This window comes from Acipenser ruthenus, chromosome 15 (assembly GCF_902713425.1).
Source record: "Acipenser ruthenus chromosome 15, fAciRut3.2 maternal haplotype, whole genome shotgun sequence".
NCBI classification, from domain to species: Eukaryota; Metazoa; Chordata; class Actinopteri; order Acipenseriformes; family Acipenseridae; genus Acipenser; species Acipenser ruthenus.
Genome location: NC_081203.1, coordinates 18148453 through 18159278, shown reverse-complemented (window position 1 = coordinate 18159278; position 10826 = coordinate 18148453). Strand labels below are relative to the sequence as shown.

Below are 10826 nucleotides of genomic sequence, written 5' to 3'. Positions count from 1 at the left end.
TTTCAAAAACTTCTGCTTTCCATCTCGCTCTGTCTCTGTGCTATCTATCCTCCAGTGTCCAATCTGCAAACCAGGCCCTTCCTGTATGAAAACATTACACATCTTAATATTTCTATTTATTAAATAGTTACTTCATAGAATCTATATTGAATTTCTTAATATTTAATATGGCATAGTATTTCTTCTGTATATTTTTTACTAGGATTTTTTTGAGCCACTATACTATAAAAGGTGATGTGATGTGTTCAATATCCCCCTTTGACTGTGTACAATAAATGAAGCTCACTAATCTGTTTTGTTTAGAAGCTGCCACAGGAACAGGAATTTCCTTCTTGGGTATTGGTTTTTGATGGGCGTTCCCTTCTGCAATGAAAAACAAATATCCAGGAAACAACCCAAACTAAAATATATTGATGAAAAGGGAAGCATGTGTGTGTGTTAACTTATTATAGGGTAATTCACGATTTGTAAAGTATAATGGAGTAAGCCTTTGCCTTCATTCGCCGTTACACGTGCAGTACTTGCATTTTATCTATGAGGAAACAAAGATCACGTGTCGATCTGGGTTTCACTTTGAAACAGTTTCTTATGCGCGGGTGCGCGCTCCACGCATCCTGCTGCGCGCGTCCGCAGCCACAGGGGTCTCAAGGATAGCCTCGCGCGAGTTCATACATTCCAGGTTAAGATTTTGTTTTGTTAACTGTCGTGTGTTTATCCCACGGAGTTACCGTGTCTGTTACACCACCATGCCAACTAAATACCGTAGTTGTTTAGTAACTTTTATTTTCTTATTGTGACCGGTCAGTCGGTTGGGTTCACACACCCCTCGCGGTATTACGAAGCAGGAAGAGGAGGAGTTAGTTCGAGTGAAGATGGCGGCTACTGTATGTAATAATGTGGTGGAAATGCTGAAATCGTAAACAAATAGAGAAGAACAGATCCCAAAACCGAGCTAGCCAAACACCGAAACCAGCACGGCAAAGAGGGTGGGAGAGACAGAGAGGGGGACGCGCACAGTGAACCATAGCCATTCGAAGAAGCGTCACCGAAAAGGTAACGACAAAACGTGGATGATCGGCACACTCAGGTCTGCCTGATGTAGTGTGTGTGGATGCAGGCGTGCAAAGAAATCGATAAATGATAATATTGACTGAAAGGTGGAGATTCTCCAGCACTAGTATTAAACAGTTTCTTGCACACTAGAGTGAGTGTCGGTATTTGCATTGCACAGGGCTCAAAAACATTCCCGGTGTTCGGTGTTGGAAAAGAAAACTGACTAAGGCGGGGTTTGACCAAGTTATATAAACATGGTAAATCACACCAGTGTGTCCTAGCAAAATATTATGTATATATCTATTATTAATGGTCAGCTGTTGGGATGCATTGAGGGGACGGTTTGCTACGAAAATCGTAACTGTGCCTGTTTCGTTCACAGACTACGTGAAGCCCTGTATGCACATCATTTCAGATCAACCCAAACAAAGCGATTAGATCTTCCAACCTCTCCGGCTTTCAGGGAAACAAGCAGCACCTAAACAAGAACACGTATACACAGTATGTGCGCGCAGTCATGGACAGGGTCAGCATACATCTCATTATCACTTGGTGCCAAAAAAAAAGTTAGACATGTGGGGATTGAAACAAGACTCCCATTTCCAGTGTTTTGAGACATTCCAGGTTTCATTAGGAAGCTAATTAGACCCGTCTTATTAATCTTATTGCCAAACATTACACTACTGTGGCTAATCTCACTGCAATCTGTATGGGATTTATTGGAATTATTATGCAAAGACACTGCACCACCTTTCGCCCCAAGAGAAACATTACTGTTATAATGACCATAAAGAATCTTGCTGTCTGACCTTCTGATAACAAAATCTCTGTTTTTATCGCAAGTGTATTCACAGTACTAGTCATCGCTTCAGTACAGGGTCACAGTACATCGCACTACAGTCCACACATTTCTGATTAATAGCCTACCTACACTGTTCATGGTGTGATACATAATCCCTGATATCAAGCATTACAAACCTAGGGAGTCTGATTTTAGACACTGGTAAAGCTGCCCTTGAAATCAGTACTCATTGTGTTTGTACATGCACACCCCTGTTCATGGATATCTCTGGATATTTTGACGCATCAAAATAATATCATTCAGCTTGCCTTTCAGAAGTTATAGAAAATAAAAGCCCTCGTTAAGCACTGATTTTTGACCATCTACAAAAATCCACAAATGTTTTAAAATAAACACTGAAAAATAAAATAAATAAATAGAATCCCTAATTATAGCAGAGAATTACACTGTAGTTAAGTTTTCATATATTTGTGAATGGCACAATAGCAATGAATCTGGGGGCTGAAAACAGTAAGAATGTGATTATTAAGTGTTGTTTTAACAGAAACATGATGACAGGATTGCACAGAGCGTGTGCAGTTTTCTGATCTGCAAACCAACTTGAGAGATGCATTTCCTTTAAGGCGTATGCATGTGATAATTTGAAACAACACTCTTCGACATTTTTTGTATGATAGATAAAGTTTAAATTGTGGTGCTCCACAGTAAAAGAAAGCCTTACTGCAGATTACAGCAAAAACAATAGAACACTGCACTGTGAAAGCCTCATAACTCAGAGACAATCTGAGGTAGCGACTTCATCTTTTCAGGGTTATATAAACACTGCATTAATGTGTTAGTGGCCTTATTGACCTCTGATCCTAAGTGGCTGCCATATTGAGGTCATGTGACAATGTTTCTGCATGATAGGGACTGCACACTTTGAGATGCTGTATTTATATTTTGTACAGAGCTGCATTCTGTGATTCTTTGTCAATTTACATTACAGGTGTTCTCCAGTAAAAACGAACAACCACAATGTTTGAACCGGTGGCTATATCATTGATACAGATCACACATTCAACTATCACTTTTTTATTCGACTAGTCTATTATTTGGTGTTAGCCCTAAGGCCTTCAATGTGCTTTAAATCCTTGGCAGGGGCTATGTACTGAATATTATCAATAATATCTTGAGACCACCAACCTCAAAGAGGATGAGCAACATAACATAGCATGTAAACTCAAATATCCATGTGTGTAGTCTCTTACGTTTTCCTTTTCAGTTTAAGTGGGGCATGGCATTACTGTATGCTGCATGTGTTTGTGTAAAAGTAAAAAGTTTGTGTAAAATACACTGTATATACATATACATATAAACATCTTGCCATGTCACATTTGTGCTGGAATATCATGGCTATACACCTTTCAATATTAAACAGTTTAGTCCAGTGTTGGTCACAATTCTGTCTGTACCATGTATAACATAATCTATTTTTGTTCCAGTATCAAACTGAAGCTGCCTGTCTCCGGTTCCATCCGCATTCTACACTCCAATCTGTCCCTAACATTTAATATATATATATATATATATATATATATATATATATATATATATATATATATATATATATATATATATATATATATAAAATATATATATAATATATATATTATTATTATTATTATTATTATTATTATTATTTATTTATTAGCAGACGCCCTTATCCAGGGCGACTTACAATTGCTACAAGATATTATTATTATTAATATATATATTATTTTTACATACAATTACCCATTTATACAGTTGGGTTTTTACTGGAGCAATCTAGGTAAACCCACAACCCTCCGGTCAAGAGTCCAGAGCCCTGAGCCCTAATAATTATATATATATATATATATATATATATATATATATATATATATATATATATATATATATATATATATATATATATATATATAAATTATTCTATATTATTAGATGTTATTCAATTGTAATACTGTACAAATAGGCATGGAAAACAATCCTCTCTACTTCAGCACTGTCACCACTGCAGACTTGTGAGGAGGTCTAGGAAAAATACAGTAACTCCTGTCAACACTACTAACTGCCATCCCAGTGTAACTCCACTGAGCATGCTATCAGACCAGCAAACCAGTGTTGAGCTGCCCATATTTATTTTGGCCTTTTTTGTAGAAGACACAGAAGTCTGTTCAGTTAGTCTAAACCAGTAGCTCAGACTTCTTTGACCACAAGCACATAGGCACTAATGGCGTAAAGGTTTGTTAATTGAGCCCTTCTGTATTTTTCAAGTTATTTGCCTTTCAGAAACATACAGTCCACCCATTAAACATTTAAACCTGTTTTTGCCTGATATGTGACCTTTTGATATGTATTTTTGTAGCTTTACTTTTTAGGGATACATTTTTCAATGGAAAGACCCATCCTTAGCAAAACATTAAAAGCCTGCCCGAGAGCCTTGCGCTTTCCAGAACAACTGCCGATTAGTAAGTGCAGATAAAGTACATATTTAAATGCACTGGTAATTAACTATTTTGTCTGGAATACAAGTATATTGATCCAGATATGGTATTGGATACCAGCCGGTGCTACAGTTTGTTCTGCTGGGCTGTCTGGGTGTGTGGGATACACTCATGGGACTGGAAAGCTGGAGGAATCCAAGGAATTCACAAGCTCTGGAAATAGACCCTGCCTCAGCTGCTGGAGCACCACACAGCAGAGCTGGGCAATTCATTCTAGGAAGGGCGTTGGGTAGTTGACCTAACGCTGCAGAGAGCGCAGACCACAGATGGCATTGCTCTCTGGTTTGTTGAGTTGATTTATTTGATCATCCGCTAAAACAACAAATAGCAGGAACCCATAAAGAAGTGCATGCATAGGAGACCAAACAAGCCATCATTCCCTGATGGTACCTTTCTACTGTAAATGTTACCTTTCTGCTGTACTTGTCCAGATATTCTTGCATCTTTAAAGTAGAAGCTGGACTAGTGGAAACACCTTTGGGGGTGGCGATTTTGTGAATCTTGATTTCACAGAGTAGCCTTGCCTGGCGTAATGAGGTACTTCTAGAGTATCTAAAGAATGCCTTGACGGATTCAAGTAAGTTTACTATGTATTCAACTTACAAGGAAGCCAGCAACAGTCTAGAAGGGTCTCATGAATACCATGTAGTATTTTATTAATAAAAACAGTCTTTCAATAACTCAGGAGTTAAAACTTTGTAAATCGAGCCCTACTGAAGTCAGTATCTTTTATTGGAGAAACATAGAATATTAAAATAGATTTCATCAGGTAAAAGTGCATTTCAGAAGAAATAGTGTAGCTGACAATAGCCTCTAATTTTAGAACATTGATCAAAGCTAAGTTTCTTTTTTACTATCCGTGTGCATAATGTTTTAATAAACTCTGTTCTGTACAGTACCACAATTACAATAATGCTCTCGGAAAAGATCCACTGATCCCAACCCATTGTTGCATGGTGGAGGACTAGCTTCTATAGGTACTGTGCTTTTGACACACTTGCACCTGTAGCAATTTTTGTTTAAATGACTCACATATGATACCATTGTTTTGTTATAATGGATCTCGGATATAAAAAGTTAATCTCTGCTACAGATCTGCAGATCTGACTGTGCTTGATGGCAGGTACTGTATCCAACACTGCACGTATTCAATTATGTTTTATGATGAAAGATCCTCTCACTCCAACTTCCCTGAAGGAATTATAGGCAGTTGTCATTAAGAAATAATTTAAACATCTTGCAGACTCGCCACGTCACATTTGTGCTGGATTATCATGGCTGTACACCTTTCAATATTAAACAGTTTAGTCCAGAGTTGGTCAGAATTCTGTCTGCAGCATGTATAACGAAATCTGTTTTCGTTCCGGGATCAAACTGAAGCTGCCTGTCTACGGTTCCATCTGCATTCTACATTATTATTATTATTTATTTCTTAGCAGACGCCCTTATCCAGGGCGACTTACAATTGTTACAAGATATCACATTATACATTATTTCACATTATACAGATATCAAATTATTTTACATACAATTACCCATTTATACAGTTGGGTTTTTACTGGAGCAATCTAGGTAAAGTACCTTGCTCAAGGGTACAACAGCAGTGTCCCCCACTGGGGATTGAACCCACAACCCTTCGGTCAAGAGTCCAGAGCCCTAACCACTACTCCACACTGCTGCCCAACATCTTTCCCAATCTGTCCCTAACATTTAATTTCTCTTGTTAAAGCACCAAAAATGTGCCTGACTTTAATCGTGTATTATAATGAGTAAACCCATTTGTGTTCTGTGGACAAGATAAAGCACAAGAGCAAAGCCTTGCTATGTACAGTTAGGACCTAATATGGTTTGCATTTAATTCAGGGGATCAAACTTCCTGTAATGTGTTTGTGGTGAGAGAGTGCAGTTCAGGAGTTGTCCAGACATGTTTGGGTGCTGTTCAGTTCCCAAGTCTTCTTGTTACAGTGTGCCATTTCTCAGAGCAGTTTAATTATACACATCATGTCTAATTTTTGCAGCATTGGCACTGATGGGGCAAGACACTGCATCCTAAGAGTGTTGGCTCGCCTCATTTAATCCCAGTGATTGATGCACTTGTTAAAACAGGACAGTAATCTGCTTTGAAACCAGTTTTGGCTGAATCCGTCTGCAGTTTTGTACCCATTACAAGGGAAGCACTGATGGTGATATTGCCTGATTTTAAAGAAATCAATTCAAGAATTATGACTGAGTGACAGCAGTGGAATGCACCAACAAAAAAAATCCCTTCACACACTGCATTAAAAAAAAAAAACATCACACTGTGCATTAACTCATTTCTTTGGTGTCGCAGTCTGATGTTATATATTCTCTACATTATGTAAACTAGAATACAGTAGGGTTAAATTATCAGCTGATAGTGTTTTATTGCTTCAATATGTCTCTCATACAGAGAGGTCAAGGATTTGATTTGCAATCAAATCTAAATTAACTTCTTTCTCTAGTTGATAAATGTTTTGACAAGTGTCATTTTGAATGTCCATTTGGCATGGAAACTGAACTGCTCCCTCGTCCTCTTTGTACCCGGGGAGGTTTTGATCACAGCATTTTGGGGAAACACAGGTTGTGCTGTCCCTTTCTCTGTCCCATGGATAAATAGGAATTTGCAGGTCTCCATCGCACCCATGAGCACCAAAGATGATCTAAAAGTGTTGGCAAAGGCAGGGTTAAGTGGTCAAGTAACCGCTTTCTTAAGAAACCACTCAAGGGTGGAGAGTGGGGTATATATATTTGGGTATATAAGTCTTGTGTGTATTTACTTTGGAGTATTTGTACTTTAACGAAGGCTTTGCAGGATGAATGATATGTACTGTGCCCCCTGCAATACTGTACCTTGTAGGGCCATAATGTAAGTTTAGCCTTGAACTATAGGCAAATGTAAACCGCATGGACTTGCTGCATTGGTAGTAAGTACTTTTGAAGCATCTACAAATAAAACTTTGTAAATTCAGCTACAAACATTAACAAGTATTTTTTAAAGTCTTTCATGTCAAAACAGTTATTGAGAAATACTTTTGTCATTTGCCATTGAATTTGCAAAGTTTCTTCTAGTATTTATATTCTTTTGAAGGATGGCATTTTAACCTTCTAGCCTTTGAGAACCCTTTGTCTTTGATTCTCCAGACATGGCTTGAGATCCATCGAGAAGAAGCATAATGGGCCGAGAACGGAAGTGCATTCTGTGTCTCATTGTCTACAACTCAAAACAGGTAAAGATCAGACCAGGATTGCATTGTTAATATGATAGCGATCGAGACGAGTGTGGTCGGACAGCTCTTAGGGAAGAAGTAGTACGGCAGTATTTTAGTTGCTTACTGCAAAACACCTGTAATTGTCATGCAGTGCTGTAATAATAGGGGTTGTCTCTGAAATACAGCAAAATAATTCATTTTATAGCATTTAATATTGCATTTTTTTATTTTATAACTTGACACAAGGTACAGTACAGCATGTATAGGCCTTTACCACAATAGTCAGCCATAATTTCTGCTGTTGTGTTTTTGCTAATATCTATAAAGCTTATCTCAAATTAGAATTGAACAGAAAAAATGAGCAAGAAATTGTACTGGTAATTGTGAGTTGTTTCAATTTTACTTCTATCAGGAATGTGTGTGAGTAAAGGATTGTCCTTTCTGGTTAAGTAGCAGCACTCTGCTGGTGGTTTGCAAGCAGTGTTTAAATGTGTTCAATGTTTGTTCCAGGAGATGGATGAGCACATGAGGAGCATGCTGCATCATAGGGAGCTGGAGAACCTCAAGGGCAGGTAAGGGAGGGCAGGGGGAAGATCTCCAACACAGTGAGGAGAGTTTCAACCAAGCTAGAGAGAATCTCCATAAAACTGTGCTTGTCTTGTCAACCCTAGTTCCAAAGTAGCACTGTACAGGTTTCTATTTCAATAATTGTGAAAAATATGCATGTGAAAGATGCTGACATAGGTACAAGTGAGTACTTGCACCAATCTTGCTATATTTTATCACAATATGATCACTCATTTAATCTGCATAGCACTATTTCTGTCCTCTTGACAACTGACAATCATGCTTTTTTTTATAAACAACACTTCTGATGAACAATAAAATCCAAAATAATAATAATATAAAACAGAAAAAAAGCAAAACAAGATGAAACACAAACCTGGACTATTGAAAGTACTTGGGGACTAGAGTTGGCAGCCACTGTCCTATTTGAATGTGGAATTAAATCCTAACCGTGTTACATCCTGCTACGCTTAAGGCAGCACATGCTTCCGATCTATAGCTGGAACTGACAGGCCTCTCCTCTCCCAGCACCTGTCTACTTCTGGCAAAAGCATTTGATTTGAATGGAACTTTACAGTCGGGTAAACTGGAGATCAAACAAAGAAATTGCTATAAGAAAAATTCAGAGCCAAAATTATGGCGACAGCTGGGCAGCATATTCAGTATGTAGGCAGTGCCCCAGACCCTCGGGTGTCTGCACACTGTGGGCTGGGGGGTGGGAGGGGTGGTGTTAGCTGCAGCTGCTCTATCTCCAGTTAGTTACAGGAGGATTGGGATTGGTCAGGGATCTGCTTGCTCAGCACTTTGCTCAGGGGAGGAACTTGTCACAGATTAAATGTAGAAGCTGTCTCCATGCTGCCCCACAGCAGCTGACACCATCATGCCTGAGAGCTAGGCTGTGTGAGGGTGCGTGTGTGTGTCTATGTGTGTCTGTGTGTGCTCCATTCACCATCGCTGTGTTTCCTTCTCCACCACGAAGAAGCAACCATTCAGGAAGATCACATTTCAAGGAAAAGAAAAGCCAGTTTGCCTCCTGATTGTTGTGTAAAGGAGAAATCCTTGTGGAATATAAGAAAACTAACCTCCCACCACCACCACCACTGTGGTGGCAAGTTTACGAGCCCTATTGCTCGCACTACCCTGTGAAGTGGAACGTGTACGCAAAGTGTGCATGTTAGTTCACAGTGTTTCAGCATTGTAAGGAAACATAGCGAAGTGCATTGTCCTGCGATGCCGGTGGGAACTATTGAACAGCCCCTGTCCCCCTCCTTCCCCAGGGACTGTGACCACGAGTGCAGGGTGTGCAGGGTGACCGTGGTGGGGCTCACAGCCTATGCCAGCCACATCTCCAGCCAGCTTCACAAAGACAAGGCGGAGGCGCAGGAGAGGGAGGATGCAGGCAAGGGGGACGCAGCAGAGCACTACTTCGACAAGGACCTCATCGAGCTCATCGAGAAGCGCAAGGAGAGGATCCGGTAAGGAGCGCCTGCCTCGCTCTCATCTCTGATTATTATTCAACATGTACAATGGGGGGGCTCAATTCCAGGCCCCAAGGTCGTTGTTCCACCTGGATCCAAAGTCAGTGTTGTATAGGTGTTGTTTACAAAACAGAAGTTTTCCAACCTTTGCAGATTCTCGGGGGTCCCCAGGAAATTCTGTAAACTTCTGTTTTGTAAAACAGCACCTGTGTTAAATGTTCTTTCACTGTCACAGTGGGAGGCGGGCAACGTGATGCTGAAAGACAGTATATATAAACATCTACTTCCACTGCAGATTGGTGTCTTTTCCCTACTTGTGATTTACCTTTCTCAGTTTTCAATTTGGGGTCCCTATTCAAAACTGAACCAAAAAAAATTACAAGCCTAAAAACAGAATGAACCCCCTTCCAGGTCTTCATCAGTGAATTATTTATTGATGGCTCTATAACCTGTAGGACTCTGGACCTTGAGGACTGTACTGTATGATGTACACGGGCCTCATCTTCCTTAGTTTTAGCAGTAAAACAATAGATGCTGTTGTTTAATTAAATACCAGCTGCTTATGTTAAGTTGTTGAAACTGTGGCATGCTGTCTTTACTATCTGCGTTGTGGTTGCACATTAGTTACAAGGAAGATTTCTGATGACAGTGCACTGGTTGGAAAAAGGTAGATTCTGATGAGGGAGAGTGTATTGTAGATGTAAAGTGAACTTGGTCCTAATAAACGTGTGCACCACAGAATAGTGTCTTATAGTATAATTGTACTTGTTTATTTGGTATCTCATTGGTAAGACCTATATAAAACCTTTCTGTATGTAGGGAAAGGCATGTTGTCCCAGCTTATATTTAGCGAGTTATTTATTCACGTAGTTAGAATAAAATACCCCCTCGCTCCCCAGGAAATGTTGCTTTTTATTTTTATACGAGTTACCCAGATACCCAAGTATCATAAGAGTGGGTTATCAGTTCCAGACTGTATTGCATCTGGAATACATTGCCATTGAAATGAGTGCCTGTCTCTTTAACAGTTCTAGCTCTCTGTGGAAGATCTAATGGTCTAATTTTAGACCAGGCTGCAGATGAGAATGGGGACGGAATCGTATATCATGAGATGGGGCTTAAACACACACACACATATATATAACCAGACGCATCATATGCATCAGGT

At 39.5% G+C, this 10826-nt stretch overlaps 1 protein-coding gene across 1 annotated transcript in view; it reads left to right on the top strand.

The window, feature by feature from the left end:
* Positions 1 to 629: 629 nt before the first annotated feature.
* The window catches only part of LOC117422269 (zinc finger protein 106-like), a 39416-nt gene continuing 29219 nt past the window's right edge, over positions 630 to 10826 (top strand). Inside the window, exons 1-4 of the mRNA XM_058987259.1 lie at positions 630 to 1053; positions 7546 to 7631; positions 8124 to 8185; positions 9458 to 9655. Of these exons, the coding sequence (XP_058843242.1) occupies positions 7578 to 7631; positions 8124 to 8185; positions 9458 to 9655 (314 nt within the window). The 5' untranslated portion in view covers positions 630 to 1053; positions 7546 to 7577. The remainder of the gene's footprint in view (positions 1054 to 7545; positions 7632 to 8123; positions 8186 to 9457; positions 9656 to 10826) is intronic.